At 45.5% G+C, this 27,931-nt stretch overlaps 1 protein-coding gene across 4 annotated transcripts in view; it reads right to left on the bottom strand.

Annotated features, from left to right (window-relative positions):
• Nucleotides 1-17,464, bottom strand: part of OXSR1 (oxidative stress responsive kinase 1) — an 85,594-nt gene extending 68,130 nt beyond the window's left edge. The window contains exon 1 of one of the 4 annotated variants that reach the window (XM_083704164.1): nt 17,150-17,464. In XM_083704164.1, coding sequence (XP_083560290.1) covers nt 17,150-17,222 — 73 coding nt within the window. In that variant the 5' untranslated portion in view covers nt 17,223-17,464. Of the gene's footprint in view, nt 1-640; nt 765-1,583; nt 1,835-2,821; nt 2,929-17,149 lie in introns of those variants that run through there. The other 3 variants (XM_083704162.1, XM_083704165.1, XM_083704163.1) reach the window with 3 other exon arrangements.
• Between the last annotated feature and the right edge of the window lie 10,467 nt (nt 17,465-27,931).

Here is a 27,931-nt window from a genome sequence, read left to right as displayed (position 1 = left end):
AAACGCTACGATCACTGTATCCACTTCTCATCTTACTGTGGCTCAATGCTTTTTTATTATTTTTATTATTAAACAGGAACTGCTGTAGTCAAAATGGGATCCCCATTCCTCCTTTGCCTCTGAACTGCCCCTTCTCCAAATATTAGTGGCCAGTTATAAATAATATTTTAATTGGCTAGTGGGCCACTACCCCAGCAGTTTTCAAAACTGTGTCATTTGAAGACACTTCTCAATTGCCAGGAGCTGTCCAGGCAAAGGGCTGACAAACTTGCACCAGAGTAAAACTACATTTGTAGTGGTCAGGACTGGAGATTAGTAAAACAGGAACTTGTGACCATATCTCATTGGGCTAAGACAGAAAAATAATAGAGTACTTTGCCTTCTAAAAAATGCTTTTCAAACAATAAATGCTGTTCCTTGCAGTGTAGCAGGTGGGCAGAGGGGTTAGTCGAAAGCAATGGTTTAAGAGCCAACGTCTCTTTTCAATAAACAGATTTAAGCAGCTGGGAGTCATTCAATCTACATTCAATCTACTTTTTCGGAGGGTTACCTTATAAAATCATAAACCTGCAACTTCAGGGCAAACCATGAGATAAAGCTAATTCCCAAATAAGTTTGTGGAAGACCTCCTTCCACATACTTGTACTGTGGCTACATATATCCAATAGGGCTGGGTGATAGATCGTCCAAAACTGGTTTGAAGTCCGTAACCATTTCATCATTTTTTACCATGGCAACGTATCAAGACGTATCACCGAGAAAGTATCTTTCAACTGAAATTAAGAAGTTTTCATTTTTTAATGACGGACCTCATACAGATTCTAATATGTTAACATACTAGGACTCTGCTTATTGTGCTCCTAAATGCCACAGAAACCCAGCATATCCTTCAGGGATTTCAAGCTTTATGTCATTCTGAAGATACAAGAGCAGGTTAATCAGATTTGCGCCATTTTGCCAAGGCTCTCCAATATCTCATACTTTTCCTTAGATGTAGGATAAAATCCTTCCACAACTCCCCCCCCCCCCCAAAAGCAACAATTATCACTAATGGTATTACACACTGTGTGGACTTTTCAATGAGTCAAACGACACTGGGGTGTTATTTTATGTCAATTTCTCCTCAGAACTGCAAGCCTCTTGTAAAGTTTCCATATTTCAGCTGACAGTGACACAAATCTCTCCCTCTGTCTTGTCACAACATATGTGTCATTGTGCCACACTGTTAAGAAATAATATGCATCACATTATTTCTTAACAGTATGTGACTGGAAGAATCACACACTGATTTGTGTTGGGGGCGGGAAGGAATTCCTGAAGAAATTTCTCAACCCTTCGTTCTCTCAATGAGTTGCTTTCCGTATGTGCAGAAGAGAAAAGGCTTCTCCGTAAATGTTTTCCAGGACTGGCCCTCAACTCACTCCCCGCTTCTCTACAATCCTCATTTAGCCCTCTGCCCTTAATTTTTGAAAGGGCGGAAATTTCATCTCTCGGGCTGAAGGCCCTTCCGCCACATCCAAGATGGCTGCCACCATTTTATAGCCATGGCTTCAGAGAAAGAGGACAATAAAACGCCACATGACCTCTCTCTTTCTCTAGCTTCACTGTCGGTATTACTCAAATTCCTGTCCATGATTCTAGGCCAGCTTTTCCCAACCTGGCACCCTTCAGATGTTGTCGAACTATAATTCCCATGCTGGCTGGGACTGAGGGGGTTGGAGTCCAACAACGTCCAAACGGCGCCATGTTGAGGAAGGCTCTCTTCTAGAAGTTTCCCTTCGTATTTCCTACTATGCTCACCCACTTCCATTAAGTGGAGTTTCAAAATATCAAACACACACTTCATGGTAACCATAGCTTAAAACCATCATGGCCAGAAGCCTTTGATACGGAGGGGGGGCATGTCTTCTTCACCTTCTTCTTCGCTACAATATATCCATTTATTTCCAATTGTCAATGTCAAAAGGGACTAAAATCTATAAAATTCATAGAAAATCAACGTGCCAATTTGCTCAATTTCTCTAGGACTCCATGACACCTCCCCTGTCCTCCATAATCCCTCAAGCAAGGTGTCAAGACCCTAATCCTGTCAAATCACTCTGCCAAGCCTTTCCTCCGGGCAATGCCAGGTGGCAGAATATGTGTACATGGACCATTGTCTTCTCATCACAGGTACTCAGGATGTGCTTATCTGCGCATATCTCCAGCTCTGCATATTCCTCCCTCCCTCCTCCATATGTTAATCCTGTGTAACCCAACCTCTTCTTAACGTATTCATGATGTAAATGGGATGTATTTTGCACTGTATTCTGGGACATGGAGGGAAGTTTCAAAAGTTCATGTCACCCCTTTCTCACGGTTCAATCTCGCCTTGAACCTGTTGCGCAATAAACTTGGATCTTCTGCAGCTTGCTCCTGTCTCCGGCTGAGCTCATTTTCCTCCGCAGGGACCCGCGGACTTAGTCCGACGAGCTGGGTGGCAGAGCAGCCTCACACCCAGATTTTACCATAACACCTTGAAGTATTTTTAATAAACATATTGCTTTATTTTTGCTGAGTTGATTCCATAAGCTCTTCAACAGTCCACTCTTAATTATGGGATATTTAAGCCATGTTATTTAAGATGTGTAAACATGATACATGTCTTTACAGTCCTCAAAGGATCTTGGGAACCCCTCAGATCTATAATTCCCAGCACCTCCTAAACTACAGTTCTTTGAGGGTAATTTGAGGGGGGTGCGCTTTAACTGTACCTTAAATGTATGGTGTGTAGGCAGCCTAAGAAACTGTTAATATGGCTGCTTTTTAAAATAGAAATCACCTCGCCCTGAGGAGCGCAGAGAAAAAGCAGAAGCCTCCTGGTGAGCTGCCATCACCCAGCTCCTAAGAGTGGCTCCTGCCTTCCCCAATTTCCACCACAGAAGCTTTTGAAGAGCTCTCTTTGCCCTGAGGGAATAGAAGAAACAGATACCGGCTTCGTTTAAAAACAAAAACATTTGTCTTTTCTATTTGACATTCTTGTAACAATGACCATCAATAAACCTCTTTGTAAGGTCCACATGAAAAGCAGAATAAAAAGCTTATGAAATAATATGGCTATTCTAGTGGCACCTTTGTGGGGTGTTATTAATATGCCAGCATATATTGCGCAGTTTTCTTTATTGCTCATAGCCAGTGCATTATGTACTTTTCTTGACGGGGGGAACCGACTCTTTCCAAAAGCAATTTGCCAGCATATGAGCTAATAATTTTCCTGGCCTGTCACAAGCCGCAAAATGTTTGGGTTTAGTACACAAGTATTTAAAAATATGATGCAAGAGTTCTAGCACCTAATTTCCTTTACTAGATTCAGCTGTTATACATCAATCCTGTTATTTTTTTCATTAGCGATTCTTCTCTTCCAAACAATGCTAGTTTTCCCGGTTCTTCTGACTAGTCAAATACATTGCTGTAGGAAAATAAGAGCAGCTCTGTTAGATTCAACTTCGCTGAATGCCCTGAGTTCTGGTATTATAAGAGGAAGAGGAAAATTATGCCCTATCTGCTTTCTCTACACCCGTGAATCATTTTTTACACCTCTATCATATCCCCTGCTTTACTTGTCTTCTTTCCAAACTTTCCTCAGCACTGCCTCCCTAGTAGTACCTTGCTTCCATCCTATTTTGTTTGTTTGAAAAACAAAACAACATGCCTGACAACATTTTTTTAAAAAAAATGCAATTACACCTAATGATTTTGGTCATTAAATCACCAGTTGAAGTATTAATAACCTAGCAGGTTAAGGAAGGGGAGAGATTAAATAAACCCATCAGATATAATAACTACCGTATTTCCTGAATGGACAACGTATTGCATATAGAAACATATAAGCAAAGACTTGCATGGAAGGAAGGCAATTCTGCTCATAGAATTGTCTCCACAAGTCTCCAAAGGCTGCAAACCCTTACACTGCATAGCAGATATTAAATATATTAATATAGATTTCACTTTACATCAAATAAGAACAAGCAGAAGGAAAGGGGTAATATATTAGTTCAAGCTTACTCACTAACTCCTGCCTCTAATGTGCAGGTTTCTGAAGTATCAGTCAATGAAGTTCTTCTCTGTATTCCCTTGTGCAATAGCCTCAATTTGATTAATTGATCAGAGAGCTGAACCATTTCCTCTTCACATCTACCAATTGCTCCTTGAATTCCAGAGAGATAGCTGTGCTAGTCTGCAGCAATTTAGGCCTGATTCAAATGAAGCTCTTACCCGATGGCTCCCCCACAGCAAGAGAAAATGAATAATAGAATAACAGAATTGTAGAGTCAGAAGAGACCCAAAGATCCATCCCCTCCAATGCAGGAATCACAGCTAAATAATCCCTGACAGATGGCAATCAAACCTCTTCTTGGACACCTCCAAGGAAGGAGGGCCCATGGCCATCCGAGGAAGTCTGTTCCACCGTCGAGCTGCTCCTACCGTCAGAAAGTTCCGTACAGTGGTACCCTAATTCTCAAACTTAATCTGTTCCTGAAGTCCATTCCAAAACCAAAGTGTTCCAAAACCAAGGCATGCTTTCCCATAGAAAGTAATGCAAAATGGATTAATCCGTTCCAGACTTTTAAAAACAACCCCTAAAACAGCAACTTAACATGAATTTTACTATCTAACAAGACCACTGGTCCATAAAATGAAAGCAATAAACAATGTACTGCAGTCACACAATCAATCAATCAATCAGTAGCTGAACTGCTGTAACAAAAACGCAAAAAAATGGAAAAAAATAGACAGACTTCAGTGTAACACCCAAAACGGTAATGTGGCACTCAAATTGGAAGTGTAACACTCAAAACGGAGCATGTTCAGCTTCCAAAAAACGTTCGCAAACTGGAACACTTACTTCCAGGTTTGCAGTGTTCGGGTTCCAACTTGTTTTGAGTACCAAGGCGTTTGAGAGCCAAGGTACCACTGTAGTTGGAACCCCTTTTCTTGTAATTTGAATCCATTGCTTCAGGTCCTACCTCTGGAGCAGCAGAAAACAAACTTGCTCCATTTCCCATGTGACAGCCCTTTAGACATTTGAAGGTGGCTACGATGTCACCTTTCAGTCTTCTCTTCTCCAGGCTAAACATACCCACTTCCTTTCTCCACATGCCTAAGACTTATGTACCCTCCCTCTGCTTCCCAACTACTCAACATGCTGCTCCACCACGATGCTACAGGCTTAATGTATCAATAGGACACACAAAATCCACCATGCGCAGGCCCAGGATGATTCCCAGATATCAATCTGCTGTTCAGGCTCATGTACATTGGGTTTTCACACAATGCTCTACACAAAAGTGGGACGGGACCACTGGGGCAAAAAAGGTCATTTTGTGGGAGTGATCAACAAGAGTATCATTGCATTTTGGCCAAAAGCAAGGCCCTGTGGCACCTTGAAGGCTAAAAAAATGTGTATTTAACTCATGGGCATCCCATAGGCCACCATAAGGACAGGATATTGGACTAGATCAGCCTCTAGACTGGTCTAGCAGGGTTCTCCTTAGGTTCTAGGTCAGTCTAAGGGTACAGCCTAAACTCTAAAGGAACATGAAGCAATGGCCACACTGAAGGTAAGCAAGCCCACGTTTTGCCAGCACCTTGTTGACTGACTACCTGGGAACTCCATGTCATATTTGGATCCATGGCAAAAGGGAGACATCATATAAATGTCAGCAAATACAATGGAATCTTGGACTTGAAAGCATAAGCCTGCTGGCTTTAGCTATAGAGTACGGCTTCTTATATTTTTGGCATAAGCTGATGAGTGAGAATCTCAACCAAACATGGCGGCCAATTTGATATGCTGTACAAAACATGAATGAGTGTGCCTCGATTCTTGGTAGAGACTCTGCATGCCAACTGCACCAACTCATTTCAAAATCCATTAATACAAAGGCAGCAACAGTATGACAAGGAAGAATTCTGTGAGAGTGTGAAATACGTAGGCAGGGGCAATCTGGTAAGCATCATCCACGTGGGGCTGCGTCCAAGTGTCACTCAGCAGACAGTGCGGCTTCTGTTAGCATATAGGGAGGGAAACCTTCTCAACTATGTGGTGATAAGAGTTTATTGGTTTATTTGTTTCCGTCTTTACTTTTATTATATCATTTCCCTTTGTAATTGCAGCCTGTATAGTGGTAGCACAATATTTGAGATTAGTAACAGCAAATTTGATACGGGAGTGCTATTCTCATATTTGGTTGGTGGCCCTTATGTAAAAACTTGTCAATTGAGGGAAAGGAAGAGTTCACGGAGGGAAAAAGTCTTATGTGAAATGGTTTAGTTTTATTAAATATTTTTCGGTCAAAGAGGGTGATTGGCTTCCTCCATCAACTCGTACTGCTTTATTATTATAGGCTGGCTGAGTTAATTATTTTCCCTTCTTGTTATGCTTAGCTAGTTAATTACATAAAAGACAGCTCCTTTTATTGCTTCACGGAGTGTTTATTTGTTCATGTGTTTACGTATTGTATATTTGCGGGAGATTTTCTGCTGTCTGCTTGTTTTGGTCTTACGTTTGCTGTAACCAAGTGTATAGGTATATATGCTCCGGGTTTTTGTTGTCTGTATTTCTTTGATATGGAAAGCCTTAACAAACTGTTCCTAAAAAACAAAACAACAAAGGTACTTTGTGGCGAGAAAAGAAGACAAAAACATACATGGGAGCACAGTAGCTACTGGCCATGATGATTAAACAAAACCTCCTGGCTCAAAAGCAGTGTATCTCTTAAATACTGGGAGCTGGGGAGGTTATTGCTTTCATATCCTGGTTGTGGGCTTCCCAGATGCACCTTGCCGGTCACCGTGAGGAACAGAAGGCTGGTGCAAATTGACATTCTTGCGTCCATTTACAGCAAAGATTTGCTGTAAGGATATTGAAATAAGGGAAATGACTACATGGAGAATGCTGAAATGCATATTCACAGATCATCCAGTTAGAGATGCAGCATACAGAACGCACACATCTGGTATTTAAGCCACTACATCAAGAAGCAAATCTTACTCGTTGAGTAACCGAAGGAAACAAGCCTTGATCAAATAAGACTAAGCAACATAAAGCCACAAATCTCATGTCAGTAGCTGAAGATTGTTAGTCACTGAATTAAAAAAAAATAATGTTAATACTTTATGTCCTTTTAATTGGCACGGATTTTCTTGGGGATAAAGCATGGAAAGTCTCTGCTGCTCCAGCAACTGGCATCCTTTGTTGCTCGACTGCAAGGCACTCCATAGGCAAAGCATCAATATGGTTGAGGTGGTGCAGTAGCTAAAAAGGTCCCTCCCAGCTCCACTCCCAGGCAAGACAGTTCCACCTCAGGCTACAGCTGGTCTGGCTATTCTGGCTGGCACCAGAGCAGCTCAGTCACTTTGCTTCCCTCCCTTGCAATACTTCATTGAGCCCTGATTCTGGAAACCTTAAAGCAAAGCAGCCTTGACTTCACCACAAAGGAGAAATCTGAACCCAACTAAAATGCAGTGTTACATATCCAGAGCTGTGCTCACAAGTTTCAAGTGCCAAAGCAAAAGAATAATTCTACCTGTGATGTAAACTTAAATTCTGCAAATTTATTTGTGGAAGCTGCCCAGAGTGGCTGGGGAAACCCAGCCAGATGGGTGGGGTACAAATAATAAAGTAGTAGTAGTAGTAGAATGTGCCCTTTTATTTAAAATGCATGTCTGGGTTATCTGTGGGGCATAGGAATTCATTCCTCCCCCCCCAAAAAAATATATAGTCCGGCCCCCCACAAGGTCTGAGGGACAGTGGACCGGCCCCCTGCTGAAAAAGTTTGCTGACCCCCCTGCACTAAACCATACAGGGAAAGGAATAGACGCAACCCAGGCTATAATCTTTGCCTCCACCAACAGCTGCTGTCTTCACATGCAGAGGATCTCCGATCTAAGTCCACAGAGACGCTGCAGCTGTTAGTCACTCCAGGCTAATCCCAGATCATGACACAGATATAATGCATACCTTGTAAATGGAATGAATCAGACCCGTGCTGAGTAATAGATTTTTTCCTCTTTTGGGCCCTAGCAAAAGCAAGGACATTTCACAAGGGGATTTCCTCTCTCTCTCTCTCTCTCTCTCTTTAAAGCATTCAGCAAACAGCGGTGGCAGGATGGCACAATGCCCACTAGAGTAACTCCAGAGTTTTCCGTGGGTGGTTTTCAGGCAAAGAATCAGCATGAGGAAGTGTTTTTTTAACCCAAAAAAAGGAGGGGAGGGGAGAAACCACAAAGTAGTTTCCTAGTAATAGTGTTTTGTATCAATGTGATTTGGAGCAGCAACATTAGCAGTTTGCCAACTTAAAGGTAGCCGATGCTCCATTTGCATACTGGTGCAAGGTTTAAGGCCTTTCACCAATAACTCCAATATCCCCCTCCCCCCCAAAAAAAACACTATTGGCGGTTAGATATACTGTACAAGCTACAGGACATGGATGGGAAGGGGGTGGGAAGTGGTGAGTGGGTAGAGTGAAAGTGGTTTTCTCTCCCCCCATAACTGAGCATAACAAAAAGACAGTGGAGGGGAAAAGAAACACAACACCAGGAATGCGGGTTTCCTAGAAAATTCTGAACGGCAAAACTGGTAATTTCTAGAACAAAAGTGGTAATTTCTAGAACCGTGCTGCTCAAGCCATTTTTTCTGAGCTACAGAACAAAAGATTACTTGTGCCACACTGAGTTTTTTATTGATAAGAAATACATTGGAAAACAAAAAATGTGAGTTTCTAACACTGTATCCTGCCACACCCTTTGAGAACCATTTGCCTTAGAGTGTTATCCAATTCAGCCAGGTTATTTTACTTGTCAAAGCAAAACCATTTGGAACTGCCAAGCTTGCGTAATATTTCCAATTAGCATCCATTCATTGTTACTAACAAATTTACAAAATGGAAAAAGACCTGGGATTTTTTCTGCCCTATCTCACCCGCAAGATCCATGACCTCTCACCTTCCCTCTTATGAAATACACGAGTTCGTTGCAGAGCTTTTAGTCACAGCCTCCAACGGTTGAGTATTTCAGTGCTTTCAGGAATTCGAGGGTCAAGAGGGGAGGGGGGAGAAGGTAAGAAGGACGAAAATAAGAACAAGCCCATTCTTCTCGCCCAATTGTCAACATGTGTTTTAACACGCAGTCCAAAATCCTGAAGCAATCTTTGTAGACCAGCAGCCAGTTGCAAGGGAGACAGTCTACAGGAAAAATAAATTAATATGATTCTTCCCCTACTAATTATTTCATTACACTTCATTACATAAAAAAGAGCGAACACACGCCAAAATAATCAGTCCCGATTCAGACTCCTTATCCCTACTATGTAACAAACATGACAAATGTTTAAATGGAGAAATGTTTCTACATCTCTGCGATTCCAACCTATACATTTTGCTATAGCTGAAGGACGCCATCGCTGGATTCTGTATGGGGACAGAGCTTGTCCGGCGGGGGGGGGGGGGGTATGCCTGAAAATTTACCTAGCTACTTATTTGTCTGACCCATTTACGAGGACCTAAGAGCAGCCTTGTCCAAAGATTTAAAACTATCAGCTGAAAGACCGATGGGGCACTTGACTAACTTTTCTTAGGGACACACTTCTGAAAAGGCGACCTGCTTTGCCTTCAGAGCAGCATTTTATATATATTACATTTAAATCTCATAACTAATATCTCTATTCTTTTCTCCTTACAAAACTTCTTGTAGTCCTACTAGCGTAATTTGTTGATTACAATTGCTCTTCAAATAGTTCATATACTTCTTCCAGTCTTCTGTAAATCTCTGGTCCTGCAGGTTTCGAATCCTTCCTGTCATTTTATCCAATTCTGCGTAGTCCATTAATTTTATCTGCCATTCTTCTTTCGTCAGAATTTCTTCTTGCTTCCGTTTCTGGGCTAACAATACTCTTGCCCCTGTTGTTGCATATAAAAACAATTTGACATCCTGCCTATTAATAGCCTGACCTGTAATACCAAGTAAAAATGCTTCTGGTTTTTTAAAAAATGTATATTTCAACATCTTTTTCATCTCGTTATAAATCATTTCCCAGAAGTTCTTTACCAGAGCAGCATTTTTAAGGAGGGAAGTTTGTGGGGACAACAAGTCAAATTCTTCAGTGGAATAATTTTCTATTTGACAGAATGCCCAGTTTTAATCACAATTTTAACTGGGTAATAGTACATTTTGCTTTGTTTCGCGCATCTTGTTTTGTAATGGCTTCAGCTACACAAATAAAATTAAAGGAAACTAAAGCTATGGTTTTCCCAGTTGTGATGTATGGAAGTGAGAGCTGGACCATAAAGAAGGCTGATCGCCAAAGAATGGATGCTTTTGAATTATGGTGCTGGAGGAGACTCTTGAGAGCCCCATGGACTGCAAGAAGATCAAACCTATCCATTCTGAAGGAAATCAGCCCTGAGTGCTCACTGGAAGGACAGATCCTGAAGCTGAGGCTCCAGTACTTTGGCCACCTCATGAGAAGAGAAGACTCCCTGGAAAAGACCCTGATGTTGGGAAAGATGGAGGGAACAAGGAAAAGGGGACGACAGAGGACGAGATGGTTGGACAGTGTTCTCGAAGCTACCAGCATGAGTTTGACCAAATTGCGGGAGGCAGTGGAAGACAGGAGTGCCTGGCGTGCTCTGGTCCATGGGGTCACGAAGAGTCGGACATGACTAAATGACTAAACAACAGCAACAACAACAACAAAGGAAATAGGACCCAACTTAGCAGCAACCACTTACGACCAAACTACACATTACATGGGACATGCAAGCTGCCACCAGCTGAGGCATCTTCAGTAATACTTAGCTGAAGCAGCCAAGCCATCCAATCCCAATCAGGGTTTCCCTGCCTCCTGCTCCACTTCATTTGACCCCCCTTGAAGGCAGTGGAGAAGCAGAGCATTGGCATCACACTGTACGCCTTTCCTAAGCAGTGATGGCATCATAAAGCTCAGCATCTTTGCATCAGACACTGGCTCCAGGGGACTTGGTCCCTTTTCATACTGTGAAGCTGTCTGTGCAAGCCTGCAACATTCATGTCAGAGACCGACTATGCTTCAACAGAAGCAGACCTCTTTGGCAGGTTTGTGCTCCTACTTCCCTATTACAGTACGGACAGCATTTGATCCAAAGCAATTTCCAGAAGAGCAGTATCTTGTCTTGTCTGGCTCCAAGTTTTCTCAACCTAACTCACAGATATGGTGCAGCTGTCCAACGCGGATCTGGGAATGAAGGCGTTTGAAAGCTGCTGGAAAAGGAACATTTAAGTGCCCTTTCCCCTTCTTCTAAAATTTGAATCTATGGGTTCTTTTTCCTCTTCCTCCCCCCACCCCACCCCGCCTCTTAAATGAGTCATGTTACTTGTGATTGCTATAGAAGCCAGACAAAGGGCACCAGCCCTATTCACCTGCTGCTGCCTCCACTAAAAATAAACAGCATGGATTGGACAGCAGGCGCACACATGCAAACTCCAGACCATCACCTGAGGAACAGGACAGACAGATAGCAGAGCAACGATAGCAGTGGTGGAGTTTGACCTTTAAGTGACTCATTTGCTTATGAGAGCCTGCCAGGGCTGACACCCCAACGCTCAGCCACGGAGCTTTTTCTGAATGATGAAAACGGGACAGTTATCTTGTCAAACTACTAGCCCAACTGAATGTGACACAATTCCTTATCTCTAAGGTACTGATCACATAAACATGGCAGCCAGGAGAGAGTTTGCAGTCACTCACTATTTTGCAGGGGAAAGAGACAAAGGGGGTGCCATGGGACAGCCTACTGAGGAACCAACCAGCAATATCAGAAGGCTAAGCCCTGAATTCAGAAGTCTTCAAAGGAGAGACCGTGTCACCAGTATTTTCCAAGAGGCAATTCTTCCACAGCTATGATGCATAACAGCAGCTACCATAGTCCAACAAACCAATAGGTGGGCTTGGAATGCCCCATCTGTCCTCAAGATACCTCCAAGAAATGTAAAGAATCATAGAATCATAAAGTTGGAAGAGACCACAAGGGCCATCGAGTCCAACCCCCTGCCAAGCAGGAAACACCATCAGAGCACTCCTGACATATGGTTGTCAAGCCTCTGCTTAAAGACCTCCAAAGGAGGAGACTCTACCACACTCCTTGGCAGCAAATTCCACTGCCGAACAGCTCTTACTGTCACGAAGTTCTTCCTAATGTTTAGGTGGAATCTTCTTTCTTGTAGTTTGGATCCATTGCTCCGTGTCCGCTTCTCTGGAGCAGCAGAAAACAACCTTTCTCCCTCCTCTATGTGACATCCTTTTATATATTTGAACATGGCTATCATATCACCCCTTAACCTCTTCTTCTCCAGGCTAAACATGCCCAGCTCCCTTAGCCGTTCCTCATAAGGCATCGTTTCCAGGCCTTTGACCATTTTGGTTGCCCTCCTCTGGACACGTTCCAGTTTGTCAGTGTCCTTCTTGAACTGTGGTGCCCAGAACTGGACACAGTACTCCAGGTGAGGTCTGACCAGAGCAGAATACAGTGGCACTATTACTTCCCTCCAACACTACCATGGATAAAGACTCTCGCAACGAGGATGGTTCCATCCCTGGCCTTTCCTGGAAAGCCATCTTCTAGGACAAGCATAGTCAACAGAATACTCCCCAGATGTTGAAAGACTCCAACTCCCATCAACCTCAACCAGCAATGGCCAGCAATTATAAGAGTTGCAGTCCAACAATATCTGGAGAACGCTATGTTGCCTACCCATGCTCACAAGCCTAATGTGCTTGCTACACACTGCTCTCATGGGCCTTCCATTGTCTTCACTTCCCATCTCTCTCCCCCCCCCCCCCGCCTTCACATTCTACTGGATTTTTGCATGCACCCTCTTGCAGCACCATTCATCACCATCACCCTGTCTATTCCCTTCTGGCCCTGTAATCAGCTACCATCCCCATACTTCACCCTGCTGCATCTTTCTCAGAGATCTCACCAAAGTGCCTGTTGATTCTCTTGGACCTCTCAGTGGCTTTTGATACCATCAATCACAGTATTTGTGATTGCCTGGTTTGGGGCCCAGTGGCCCTACATGGCAATGATGGTGCTCTGACTTGGATGGTTGACTCAAGAAATTATTACTCTGGGGGATTATTGCCTTGACCTATCTCAGTTATGCCAAGGGGTTCAACAGGGCTCCATTTTATCCCCCGGGCTACCTAACACCTACATGAAACCACTGGGAGAGGTCACCGAAGGGTGGGGGCTGGTGTGTCACCAATATGCGGGTGACACCCAGCTCTATATCTCCTTTTCATCTAATCCAGGTAACTCGGTGGGTGTTCTGAACCACAGCTTTGGCATGGAAATGGAATGAATGACAGCCAGTGAATGGAGCCTCAATCCTAGGCAAGGCAGAGGAGCTGTTAGTGCAGCCTTTGCCAAGTTGATCTCAAGAAGCGGAACTAGTGGGTGGTTCATCTGCTCATTTCATGGTTAGCATTCTGCTCCATCCATCCAAAGGAGGAGGTTTGACAACTGGGGATTCAGCACAGTCACTTTCATCAGCTTTGGCAGACAGGCCAACTGCAACTTTAGTTGGGCAGAGATAGCCTTACAACGGTTAATGAGGTTCTGGTAACCTCCTAGTGGGGTTATTACAGCAGCACAGTGATATGCATGGGGCTGCCTTTGAAAATGGGTCTGGAAACTTCAACAGGCCTAGAGTGTGGGGCACCAGGGTTATCGTAATTGGGGCTGGCAGGTATCACATCATACCAGGCTCCGTGACCTGCACTGGCTTCCAGTCAGGGATATGGGACAGAAAAATCTCATGGGGAAAATTCCATCTTATATGTTCGTTTGTAACAAAGAAGAGATGCCAACTGCAAATTTAAAAATTACCGTATTTTTCTCTCTATAAGATGCACCAGACCACAAGACGCACCTAGTTTTTGGAGGAGGAAAACAAGGGAAAAAATATTCTGAATCTCAGAAGCCAGAACAGCAAGAGGGATCGCTGTGCAGTGAAAGCAGCGATTGCTCTTGCTGTTCTGGCTTCTGGGATAGCTGCGCAGCCTACATTCACTCCATAAGACACACACACATTTCCCCTTACTTTTTAGGAGGGAAAAGGTGAGTCTTATAGAGCAAAAAATATGGTAGGCAAGCAGGGCAGTTTCAGAAAAGTTCGGCTTTTTAAAACAACGCAAGTGGAACGAACACGCTGAATCAGACCACTCTGGTGGGCATTGTAACATTTTCCAATGCAAACTGAAAATGTTGATAAAAATTCACAGGAGAATTTTACCATTCACAGTTTTCTGGAAAACCCACACCCTTGATTTCCAAGCCCAATTCAAAGCACCCTTAAAGCCCTCAACAGCTTGTGACTAGCTTGGATCACTTCCAGTCAGGTATCCCTCTCTGGCCCTTAAGAATAGATCTTCAGCAGAGGTGCTTCTCCAGCTTTCCAAATGAGTCAAGGTGAGAGGTCACCAGGAGGTGGGCCTTTTACAGTGTTGGCACCCCAGTTGCATATTATTTTTCTTAGAGAGGCTCATCCGATACTTCTGTTATGGTCTTTCCAGTGCCAACTAAACATCTGTTTTTGGTTTTTTAAAAAAATCCCATAACTTTTAATTATATAGTTTTGAGGAGGGGACATTTCAGATCATTGGGACTAATCCATGCTGGGCTTCAGGATGCTTTTATAAAAAATTTTAGATTGCTTTGTGCCCAATCACTTTTTTAGACTGACTTTGCTGATTCTGATAAAACCAGAGGACTTGGTTGATGAGCAGTACAGAGGTGTCACAAATACATAGCAAACTTCCTTGGACTTGGGACTAGGGCTTCCTTTAAGCTTTGGGCACCAACTCTATGGACCCACCATCCATTCCAAGGTCACAAACACTGATGTCCTCCCAATGAACCCGCACCCCAAGGCGGGGAAGAAGAGTCACCACACAAGAGTAGGTGTCAGGATGAAGGGCGACAAACACTGTTTCAGCAATACATTATAAATTTGCAAGGCTGCACCAACACTAAAATGCTTACTTTGCAAGCCCACAATGACTTCCACAATGCAACAGACCCCCAAATCTCCAGCAGCTAACACCTCCTCAAGAGTTTTAACCTCTTCCTGAGCTTTACAGATGCACCTCCGAGCACTGAAATGCAAGAGCGTCTGTTACAGCAAACTAAAGATGCAAAGAGGAAATATAAAAAATGAAAATTCTATTGTGCACCCTGAATCTCCACAGCTCTAGCAAGAGAAAGTTTGACAGGGAGCAAGGATCCAGTTACAAAAACCTTAAATGATAGCAGAGCCACACCCCCAGAGCTTTCAAACCACAGGTATTCAAACCACCTCATCCCTCGAGCATCATTAACAAGGGAGAGTAGCTGCAGGCCTGCAGATACCTACAACCCAGTACAAAGTCGCAACACACCATTCCCTTTGGAGAAGACAGAGATCCCAGGAAACCCTACAGCGCTAACGCCAACAGATATCATCTGTATAGCTTTGTACAGGAATACACACATGCAGGAGTAGGCGTACTGAACTGGTAGCATGTAACTATAGCTGTGTGCCTGCAAAATAAGATCCAGGTGTGTACAAAATGGGGTGCATACAATTGTATTATGCATGAGAACACTCGACTCAAGTGCTCCTTCACCTCCAAATCAGGCACAGGTTTGTTTATTTATTATGTTCATATCCCACCTTTCCACCAAAGAACTCAAGGAGTCATATATGGTTCTGCTCACCCCCTTTTATATTCACAACAACCCTGTGAGGTGGGTTAGGCTAAGAGATGGTGACTGGCCCAAAGTTGGCCAGTGAGCTTCAAGGCTGAGTAGGGATTTAAGCCCTGATCTCTCAGGTCCACAGTAATCACTTCAGCACACTCCAAATTCCACAGAATCTCATACATCTACCACAGCCAAGCAGCTCAGGGCACACATGTTCACGCATGCACAAAGACCTTAGCCCCAACTTCGCATGAGAAAGCATGACTCTCCCACCTAGCAAGCTCTACAATATTTTGAAAAGCAAGAATGCCAATACTGAAGCTTTCCCCAGATGCAACTGACATACACCATGAGCTCCCGGGAGACACACATGGTCCTCCAGATGAATGAAAAAAAGGCATCCAGAAAACTATTATTTCCGGAACTGGGTCACCCGCCAGCACCAAAGCACACGTGCGGCAGGCGCAACACATGCAAGGCCCCCACCTCCAAAGCACCAGCACCACCCACACAGCTCCAAGAAAGAGGCTTGCCTGTCACCACTAAGAGCTGCCAGACACACATCCTCACATATATACACAACCTGCACACACCCGTAAGCACACAATGCCCACTCTGTCCTTTTCGTTGCATGAACATGACACATGCAATTCCCAACATTAATTTGGTTCTTTCCGGGCTGCAATCCAGAGCACTATTCACAACCCCTTTGACCTCAGCAAGACTTGTGGCCAGAAAAGGACATTTAAGATAAGGGTCAAGGTGTGCCATACATATATTTATACACACACACACACGTGTGTGTGTGTGTATACATATACATACATACACATACACATCACAGATATAATTTCCACTCCGCAAGCACGACATATAAGGTGCCCACAATGCTTGGCTCAGAAGTGTTTCCTCCCCGGGGGCAGAGGACTCCGTTTCACAAGGGAGGCCACCCTGTCGACACAAAACAGTCACTGTAAACCCATCTGGGCCCTTTGGCCCAAGATTTCAGGGGAAAGAGCGGAGCAGAGAAAGTGTCAGATGCCCTGACACGGACCTGGAGAGGCCAGCCCTTCCCACTCCCAAGTGCACACGCGAAAATGCCAGGCAGAGGCACACCCCCTTGTGCTCCTCTCCTCCAGCTGAAAGGCAGGATCAAATGCTGCACACGGGAGTCCCAACACACAAGAGAGAGAGGGAGAAGGAGGAGAGCAACTCCTAGGCACACGCACACACAGTGCAAAAGTGCAGCCCCCCCCCCTAGAAAATGCAAAATCCACCCTCCTCTTCCTTGCATTTTGGCCTAGCTGGCGAGATCTAGGGAGGGAGCAGTACCCCCCCCCCGGCCTCCTCGTCCTTCCCACCCCCCCTCCAAGTGCCCGGCCCCCACTCACCAATCACCTCCTGCAGCTCGTAATCATCCTTGTTGATGGACCAGGGCAGGGAGCTGGAGTCTTCAGCAGCCATGGCACCAGCAGCTGCTTCCCCCAGCACAGGCAAAAAGGGAAAAGGGAAAGCTGGCAGGCCTGGCCCCCAAAGGCAGGGAAGTGGGGAGAGAAGGGGGGAGGGAGAAGAAGGAGACCGGAGCCTGCCTTGACTTTTCCCACGCACAGCAGCCTGCCTCCTGCTCCCGCTTCCCTCCTCCTAACAGGGGCCAAACTTAGCCTGCTCTTCCCACCTGCCCATGCCCAGAAGCGCGCGGTGACGTCACCCCGCACGGCGCGCGTCTCCCGCACGAGGTGGGGAGGACGCCGACGCCATCTTGAGCGTGGCGTCCGCTTGAGTTGTCGCTTACAGTATAGTATGAAACAAGGGCATGACTTCGGGTTGTGTGTGGGTTTTTCTTCTAATATATATAAATATATGTATATACTCCACGAACGGGCCCACCTACTCCCGTTCTCCCGCCCGGCGCCGGGTTGTACCACGACTGCGGAAAGGAGGCTGAGGCGATGGGCGCCGCACCCAAGATGGCGGAAGGCGCATTCTTCGTCTTCGCTCGTCTCGAACGAGCCGGGAAGGAACCACGCCCCTGTGGGGCTGGGCGGCGCTGATTGGTGAGTGGGCGAGGTGGGGATGGATATCTTGCCGGGCATTGGCTTGCTTGGGTGTCCGTCACGCTTCGTTCCCGCCTTTGTCCCTTGGCAGGACTTGGTTGCTGGACTGAGATGAGCAGGGGAGGGCTTGGCTTCATGTTGCCTTTTGCTGGGAAGAAGGAAGAGTTGAGCTGGGTTGGGTAGGAATGCAAAGCATTTGCCAAGCTAGGAACTGTAGCTCGGAAGATTTTTGCTCAGTATTTCAAATGCTGCCACTTGGGCAAAGGTGTCTCTGAGCATGCACAGAGTGCTTTTCTCCTTTAAAAAAAAAAAACTCTGTAAAAGGGAAGCCTGTTAAATTGTAACCCTGTTTTCTATCTCCTTTTCTCCATGCAAACTTCATTGTGTGCAGAAAATAACTTGCAAAGCTTTGAACAACGTCTGCCAAGACTTCCATTAAAAGTCTGGCGTTTGGCACAAGCCTAGTTTTCAGGTGTCTCTTCATGCCAAGAGGCCTGTTCAGATGAGCCAGCCGTTTAAAAAAATGATGATTATTGTATTGTTTTTCTGACACATTATTATTTTCACTCACAATATTTTGTTGTACGCTACTTTGGTATTTTATATCAGCTGTTTATAAATATTTCTTTAAATTAAAATAGAAATAAACAAGGCTCTAGTAGGGCTTGTGCCATTTCTCAAAAAGACCAGTCTTAAAGCAGTATCATTGTACTTTACACAGTCATGACTTTCCCCCCCAAAGACTTCTGAGAAATGTAGTTTGTTAAGGGTGCTGATAATTTTTAGGAGAGCCTTGTTCCCCTCAAATAACTACATTTCCCAGGATTCTTTGGGGGAAGCCAAGACTGTACAAGGTGATAGGATACAGCTTTAAATGTACAGTGCAAATTAGGTCTAAGGGAGTGATGAAAACCTCCACTGTCCGTATGTATGATCTGGCCAGATTGTAATGTTTAGCGTGCTGGTAAACCCTCAGCGCCTAGGTCGGCGGTTCGAATCCCTGCGGCGGGGTGCGCTCCCGCTGCTCGGTCCCAGCGCCTGCCAACCTAGCAGTTCGAAAGCACCTCCGGGTGCAAGTAGATAAATAGGGACCGCTTACCAGCGGGAAGGTAAACGGCGTTTCCGTGTGCGGCTCTGGCTCGCCAGATGCAGCTTTGTCACGCTGGCCACGTGACCCGGAAGTGTCTCCGGACAGCGCTGGCCCCTGGCCTCTTGAGTGAGATGGGCGCACAACCCCAGAGTCTGTCAAGACTGGCCCGTACGGGCAGGGGTACCTTTACCTTTTTATTCCTATTTATTTTTGTACCTACTATAGTTATTTAGATAAATGGATAGGCTGCTTAGTCAGAAAACTCTCTTAAGTGTTGTACATAATAACATTATTCATGTCACAGCTCAGGACCCAAATATCTGTAAGATAACCTTTAAAGCCTGCCCTTGCTTTAAATTAAAGAGGCTTTCCTGGTGATCCCTAGGTAGGAGGAGGTACATGATCCCCCCCCCCTTTGAGGAAAATGCAGAGGGTGCCAAGACGAGATCTGGCCTTGGTGGTGGCTTCCCGATTATGGAATGCTCTGCCCAGTGAGATGTGCCTGGCACCATCACAGTCAACCTCTAGGTGCTGGGTGAATATGTTTTTATTTATCCATTTATCCTTTGTATGTTATTGCAGGATGAGCTCTTATAATCAATAATGTATTTTGAGATTTTGGTGTTTTTTAATTATTATAAGTCACTTTGAAACTTTTTTTTTTGTAGTAAGCAAACAAATATATGTAACCAATAATAATAATAATAATAATAATTTTTTATTTATACCCCGCCCTCCCCAGCCAAGGCCGGGCTCAGAGCGGCTTACAAGCAATAATAAAAACAAGATGAATGGTTACAACTTAAAAACAAAAATAAAATACATTAAAATAATGGAACATTAAAATGTTAAAATGTAGCCTCATCGCAGGAGGAGAAGGAAAAGAAAGGGGGGGGAAAGAGAGAGAGGGAGGGAATCAAATTGGCTCCAAGCCAAAGGCCAGGCGGAACAACTCTGTCTTACAGGCCCTGCGGAAAGAAATCAGATCCTGCAGGGCCCTGGTCTCATGAGGCAGAGCGTTCCACTAGGCCGGGGCCAGAGTTGAAAAGGCCCTGGCTCTGGTTGAAGCCAATCTAACGTCTTTAGGGCCTGGGACCACTAGGGTGTTGTTATTTATGGACCTTGAGGCTCTCCGTGGGGCATACCAGGAGAGGCGGTCCCGTAGGCACGAGGGTCCTAGGCCGTGAAGGGCTTTAAAGGTCAAAAGCAGCACCTTAAATCTGACCCTGTACTACACCGGGAGCCAGTGCAGCTTGAAAAGCACTGGGTGAATATGCTCCCATGGCAGAGACCCCGTGAGGAGCCTCGCTGCAGCATTCTGTACCCGCTGGAGTTTCTGGGACAGCTTCAAGGGCAGCCCTGCATAGAGCGAATTACAGTAGTCAATAATAAACCAATAATGGTGATGATGTAAGTGCCCAGAGAAGGGCCTTTTCAGTGGTGGCTCCTTACATATGGAAATATCTCCCTACTGAGGTGTGTCTGGTTTCATCTCTTTATCGCTTCATGTGGTTGGTCAAGAGATGCTTATGGGGGAGGAGCAACTGCTGCTACTAGTAACTATCATTCAGTGAATAGTTGTGCGTTTCTAAATGGGCTGTGCTATCCTTGTGAATTTTATGTATTCTTGCCTGCTGGTTTTTCTTGCAAAGCACCCTGTAGCCAGTACGAATGGTGGCATATAAATCATCTGAATAAATAAATCCCTCTGCACCTGGGCAGACAGGAAGTAGATCTGGATCTACTGGTATCTTTGGGTGATCCGCAGTAGGTAGGCAAGGATTTTTGACTCACAATAGCACAAAAAAAACCAACACATTCTCTGACTTGGCGTGCCTTGCGGTAATGTCTCACTTATGCCTCACTTTTTCCTCACCCGTAAAATATTTGTATTGTCTTTGCCCACGTATTTTGGGCAGATTCCTGGCCAACTTTAGGGTTTTATGTTTGGATCCTTGAACTGTAATAACGCCAATGTGTGTGTTTATACTGTATATAAATATATTGATATATTGCAATACTCACCCTTTTCATAAAAAATCTAAAACTATTACAAAAAAAAAACCCAGCAGTTTAAAAAGATCATTAAGTCATTGCCTGCCTCATAAACTAAAAGCCTTCTGGATTGAAAAGGTAATTAACAATGTCTCAACGAATGAAACTGATTTGTAAAAATGTAACACGGGGAGGGGGGAATACGAGAGGGAGACATTGCACACACTTGTGTATATCAAGAAAATATTTAATTTTTTTTTAAAAGCTAAAATGAAAAAATAATAATGTGAGGAACAGTGAGGAAGGTGGCACATTTCATGGGGCAAGGTATACCTGCACAGGTAGAGTATTCCAGTGTATTTTTAAAAAATACAGGTATGCTGCCTACTACCCCAGTCTCGATATAAAAGGAGCCCTGTTGGATTAGCATCCTGTTCTCACAGTGGACAAGCAGATTCCTACGGGTGTAGAAGAGTGTAAACGATGGCAGTTGTAAAACCCCCAAACCAAATAAACAGATAAAAATAATAAACAAAACGGATATCCCAGTCAATCCACTGAGCCGTTGTTTTTTGCATCTTGCTCTGCCTCCCCACCCTAAGTGACCATTTTGTGTCTGGTTCCACTTCGGGGGGGGACTTCATAAAATTCAGAGTAGACCCGGCTAGACTAAAGTGGGCTTGCTCCTGCTAGGTCAGCTATCAAGGCAACCTGGTAAAGGGACCCTGACCATTAGGTCCAGTCGTGGCCGATTCTGGAGTTGCGGCGCTCATCTCGCTTTACTGGCCGAGGGAGCCGGCGTACAGCTTCCGGGTCATGTGGCCAGCATGACTAAGCCACTTCTGGCGAACCAGAGCAGCGCACGGAAACGCCGTTTACCTTTCCGCCAGAGCAGTACCTATTTATCTACTTGCACTTTGACGTGCTTTCGAACTGCTAGGTTGGCAGGAGCAGGGACTGAGCAACGGGAGCTCACCCCGTCACGGGGATTCGAACCGCTGACCTTCTGATTGGCAAGTCCTAGGCTCTGTGGTTTAACCCACAGCGCCACCACAAGGCAACCTGCTCTGCCTTAAATACCCCTGTTCTTGCAAATGTTCTTGCAAATGGCCCTAAATTGTTCCTTAATGGGCCTAGATTGGCCAGGTCAGGGTTTTGTGGGGTTTTTGTTGTTGTTGTTGTAGTAGTAGTAGTAGTAGTAGTATTGGCTCTGCAGCTTGTATTTCTCTCTTCACATCCCAAATAATCAAAATCCTACCATTTATTAATTTCTAGGATTTAGGGGAGCCCCCCCCCCAAAAAAACCCTATAACAATACAAACACAATAGAAGTATGAACGTTCCTTAAGAAAGAGCCTTGTAATCATTGCTGGGCTGCAAGAGTCCCAGGTAACCAAACCTGATCTGTCCTGCTTTCATTTGTTTCAAGACTTGTGATTGTTTATGTCACACCAGCATAGCTGGAAAGACCAGCTAGTCTGGCAGAGAGGACCAGTTACCACTGGTTTTGAGTTATCACTGGCTGGATAGCAAATACTGTTTTCTTGGTTCTTTCTCCCTGTTTCCCTCAGTCTCAAATGTTTTTTTCCTCTCTATTAGTTATAGAAATAGTTGGATTCACCTTCAGGTAGTCGGAGAGTCTTTGGGGGCCTCCAGACTGCATTTTTCAAGAGGGAGCCGAGCACGTCTTGAATTTTAGGTATGCATAGTTAAAGCTCTCTCTCTCTCATCCTAGCACAGCAGATTCACATTTTTAAAAACCAACAACATTTTGAGGTTTGGAAAATAACACGGAAACACATTGAAAAGTGTAGGGCGGGTGGAAAATAGCAAGACGTGTAAAACAGCCTACAGACAAATCCAGATGAAGGCTCGTCGTCACATAACCTTCCTGCAAACAAATCAGGACAAATGCTAAAAACAACAACCCACCGGACATAGCTGAACTGTCTCTTGGTGGAAACAAATCAGGAAAAATGCTGAATAAATAGGTTATCTGGGGGAGATCTGAATGGCCATCCACTGAGAGCAGGCTGCAGAATACACCTGCAGAAAGAGACTGACCCTTCCAGGCTGGAGGTGCCCTCCATCTAACTTGCCTCACCGCATTTTCTTGAGGATAAAAATGGGGAGATAACATGGGACCCTGAACTCTAGAGGACAGGTGCAATTCATCGTAATAAAATAAATAGACCTCGTATTCAAGAATCTTCAGTATGGAAAAGGAGAAGTGGAAAGAAACCACCGTATGTATGCATAGTCGCACCCTGGCACTCACATTGCTTAATCTGCTCGCACGATTGTTTGTGTGTAGCATGCTAGTTCCGCTTGCCTCCCAACCGGAAATGTGCTGGATTGTCCACAATTTTATCCTTTGGGCCAGTTGCCAAAACTGGAAGGTGAAACGGTTTGAGAAATGCCAACGCAGCGGAGCGGATCTTGCAAGTTGTGTGCATGTTTGCTTTTTACTCATGGGCTGACTGGGCCACCATATTTTTCGCTCTATAAGACGCACCAGACCACAAGATGCACCTAGTTTTTGGAGGAGGAAAACAAGAAAAAAAATATTCTGCATCTCAGAAGCCAGAACAGCAAGAGGGATCGCTGCGCAGTGAAAGCAGCAATCCCTCTTGCTGTTCTGGCTTCTGGGATAGCTGCGCAGCCTGCATTCGCTCCATAAGACACACGCATACATTTCCCCTTACTTTTTAGGAGGGAAAAAATGAGTCTTATAGATTGAAAAATACGGTATTTTGAATTGTTTGTATTTTGCTCGCACGCCGATATGTTTAATGTTTGTTTTATAATGTGTCATCCATCACCAAGAGCAGTGATGAGGGAGCCTGTGGCTCTCCCGGACGCTACCCACATCAGCATGGTTGGTGACCAGAGATGATGGGAATTGTAGTCCAGCAACAAAGGCCTGAAGATCCCCCACCTCGTCACATGAGGCAACTGCCCCAATAGAACTACTAAGTAAAATATGAAGCAGTGGCTGGTAGCATTTTCCAGGGCACATTATTCTGAGACACTGCCTGTGTGCACATCAGTCTCCATGCTGGAGCGTGCAAGTGAACAGGACCAGATTACTCTTCTCCCCTGTGCCCCATGCTCTTAGGATCACTGACTACATGAAGAAGAAGAAGCTGCTCTAGATGGTATTTTCCCTCCTCGGATAACCCTTAAAGTTTTTGGAATGCGCTCGGGATTTGAACTTAGCAACCTTCAGTTTGTGGGCTTAAGGCGCTGGCGGTGGCAGCCACTCTTTCCGCAGTGAACAATGCCTGCCCTGTTATTCCGCTCACACAAAAAGAGCAAGCGGCTTTTGGCAAGCGGGACGCCTGACCTTGTCGCTGGGCCTCCTGGTTTCCATTGAAGGGGACATTTACAGGCTTGTTAAACAAGAGGGCTCCATCTCCATTCGCAGCCCAATGAATCCTGCAAGGAGCTGATGGACTCTGGGATTTTTTGTTTTGCTTCCCACCCTGCTCTGTGCTTAATGAAACAGTAAAACACACTCTATAAAGCCCCACCTCAGTGTTCGGAGCAGAGCCCTTGAATTCTCCCTTGATGGGGTTTTGCTCAGCCATCGGCTCGCAGGGCAAGGCTTCCAAAACGGGAGCCAACACTGAGCACAATCTCTGCCAAGGAAGTTTCCTGCACCAATTATTCTCTGTAATGCCGAGCCCTTCAGGCCGACTGCTCTGTTAGCCTGCCAGGTTATTTTCCCATTCATTTCTCGCAGGCCTTTCCTAACACCACCTAACCCCACAGCCCCCAAATGCATAATGCACACCGGCTGTTATGAATGAAGACTGTATTTAATTTGTGTGTGCTTTTATCCTGAACGTTGGCACTTTTTATTTTCAAGGAAGAGAGCAGCGGCAGCGGCAGCAACTCTGCCAATGTCCGTGCCCTAGTAAAGGTCCGGCGCCAGTTGTAACCCTCGCACATCTTGTACTTATAGAAGCATAAAATTTTAGGATAGGAAGGGATCCTAAGGATCATCTTCTAGTCCAACCCCTTGAAAGGCAGGAAAATGCAGCTGTCCCATACAGGGATCGAACCTGCAACCTTGGTGTTGTCGGCACCATACTCTAAACAACTGCACGATCTCCTGGTTGCCACTGTTTGGTAGTAGAGCATCTGTTTGCAGGCAGAATGTTCTGTTCAGTCCCCAGGATGCCAAAAATACTGAGCTGGAGGGACCCAAGGGGGTGGGTGTGGCAGCTGTAATGGACTAGCTGGACACAGAGGAATGGTAGGAGGCAACTGGGTAACCCCCAAGGGAAGAAGACTCAGAGCCCAGGGAGGGGCGGTGGGACAACGAGAGGTCATTGAGAGCAGACTGGGAGGAGGTGGTGCCAGAAGATGAAGAGGAAACAGGCCTTAGTGAGCGGGGAGAGTCTGTGGCAGAGAGAAGTTCAGAATCAGAAGCAGGAGAGGAGGAAGGCCAAAAGGCAAAGATGACTCAGGCTGCAGGAGAAGCAAGGGTGTTCCCCCTCCTGCTGCAACAAAATCCCTTCCCTCCTCACCTCCCAGGACCAGGAGAGGTATGAAGTGGTAGGAACAAAGGCAGACGTAGTCTCAGATTGCTTGGGAAAGACTCACAAGATGAGGAGACTTAGGGAGGTCGGGACCTTCAGTCTCCACAACTTCTTCATGGGGCAACGATCTACCAAGAAGAGTTGTTGTGCTCATTAGACCTGGCACACCTGTGTAGAAATCCTGTTTCTTCTAATAAAGAGTTCGCTTCGCTTATTCTGTGGTTTGTTGCTGGCTTGCTCCCAACAGAAACATCCAATGCCGAAGAGAAAGGAGTCTCTGTTCTGACTTCTCCATTGGTTCTGTCCACAGACCAGATATTTTTTAAGCCACAGGCTGACAACTCTGAAGCTAGGGGAGCTTGGAAACCTAAATCCAGGTGGCTAACCTGTGGGCCCCACCCCAAACTCCCATTAGCCCCAGCCAGCATCACCAATGGTCAGCGATGGTGGTGTTTGGAGTTGCAGCTGCACCTGGAAGGTCATATAGTAGCCCCCCCCCCCAACTCCACGGATCTAAATAAAGGAGGCTATTTTCTGGATCACCTTGCCAACCAAGGTCCGTATAGTTAAAGCCATGGTTTTCCCAGTAGTGATGTATGGAAGTGAGAGCTGGATCATAAAGAAGGCTGATCGCCGAAGATTTGATGCTTTTGAATTATGGTGCTGGAGGAGACTCTTGAGAGTCCCATGGACTGCAAGAAGATCAAACCTCTCCATTCTGAAGGAAATCAGCCCTGAGTGCTCACTGGAAGGACAGATCCTGAAGCTGAGGCTCCAATACCTTGGCCACCTCATGAGAAGAGAAGACTCCCTGGAAAAGACCCTGATGTTGGGAAAGATGGAGGGCACAAGGAGAAGGGGACGACAGAGGACAAGATGGTCGGACAGTGTTCTTGAAGCTACCAGCATGATTTTGACCAAACTGCGGGAGTCAGTGGAAGACAGGAGTGCCTGGCGTGCTCTGGTCCATGGAGTCACGAAGAGTCGGACATGACTAAAGGACTAAACAACAACAACAAATTTTCTGGATGATGGGACAATATCCCTGAGAGATAAAGAAACCTCTGAGCTTCTCCTTGACCTCTGGTTGATCTTCAGCCTTCCCCACGGGAGTAGCAATCTCGCTTTCATCTCATCAATTCATACGGGTTTGTTGGAGGGTCGCCTCTCTTAGTGCCTTCTCAGCAGATTTGCACACTGCAAAAAGCTTTTCCCCCCTCCCCTCCTTATGATGTGGCTGTTGCTTAAAGGCCAAGGGCAATGTCACTGAGCTGAGTGACGGCTGCTAAAAATAGGCGCATTTCTGTGTATAGAAAAACCGAGGAAGGATCAGAATCGAACACATGGGGGGAGGGGGGAGGGAGAGAGAGAGAGAGAGAGACCCAGTATGCAGGAGCGAAGCAGGAAATAAGGGCCAATAATGAAATTTCGGAGCATTGCCAGAAAAGCAAAACAAGGACAACCCACCTATTAGAAGACTTTCTACTGCAGTGTGTGTTGGGTGGAGGAAACAAAAAAGAAAGAAAAACCCCCACCCATTTAAAAATTACTTAATTTTTTAAAGTTGTGCCTGAAAGGTGAGTGTTAGGATGGAGACGGTAGAACGTGTACAGTCAGTGGTGTAGCGTGGGGGGTGCAGGGGGGCCCGGCCGCACCGGGCGCAAAATCTGGGGGTTAGGGTTAGGGGGCGCAAATCCACGGGTTAAGGGGCGCAAATCCACGGGTTAGGGGGCGCAAATTACTTGCCTTGCCCCGGGTGCTGGCAACCCACTCTACGCCACTGTGTACAGTGGTACCTCGGGTTAAGAACTTAATTCATTCTGGAGATCCGTTCCTAACCTGAAACTATTCTTAACCTGACGTATCACTTTAGCTAATGGGGCTAACACAATTTCAGTTCTCAGCCTGAAGCAAAGTTCTTAACCTGGGGTACTATTTCTGGGTTAGCAGAGTCTGTAACCTGAAGCGTCTGTAACCCGAGGTGCCACTGTATTTCATTAACAGCAATAAGGGAATTCTGACTGCATGGCCTTATCCCCCTCCAAAAGCCTTTATCATATAATAAAAGATGGCAGCTTCTCACTTTAGCCCCGTTTCTGTCCCAGATGTTTTGGACTGCAAGAGGAGAGGACACCCTCTGGGCCTAAGGATGTTGCTGGGCTACAGCTCCCATCATTCCTGACTTGTGGCCACGGTGGAAGCGGCTGATAGAAGTCACAGTCTAACAGCATTGGGAGAACTATAGGCTTCCCCCTGCCCCCGATTATAATAGCTTTGGGAAATCGTTGTGTTGGCTTTTAAATCATATCTAGCACCGTTATGGGTCAGTGGTTGGCAGTGGCGTAGCGTGGGGGGTGCAGGGGGGCCGGCCGCTCCGGGTGCAACATCTGGGGGTTAGGGCTAGGGGGCGCAAATCCACGGGTTAGGGGGTGCAAATTACTTGCCTTGCCCCGGGTGCTGACAACCCACGCTACGCCACTGGTGGTT

The sequence above is a fragment of the Podarcis gaigeae genome (assembly GCF_964106915.1).
Source record: "Podarcis gaigeae genome assembly, chromosome: 12".
NCBI classification, from domain to species: Eukaryota; Metazoa; Chordata; class Lepidosauria; order Squamata; family Lacertidae; genus Podarcis; species Podarcis gaigeae.
Note: the sequence above shows the minus strand (reverse complement) of the source record. Positions and strands in the feature narration are given on the sequence as shown.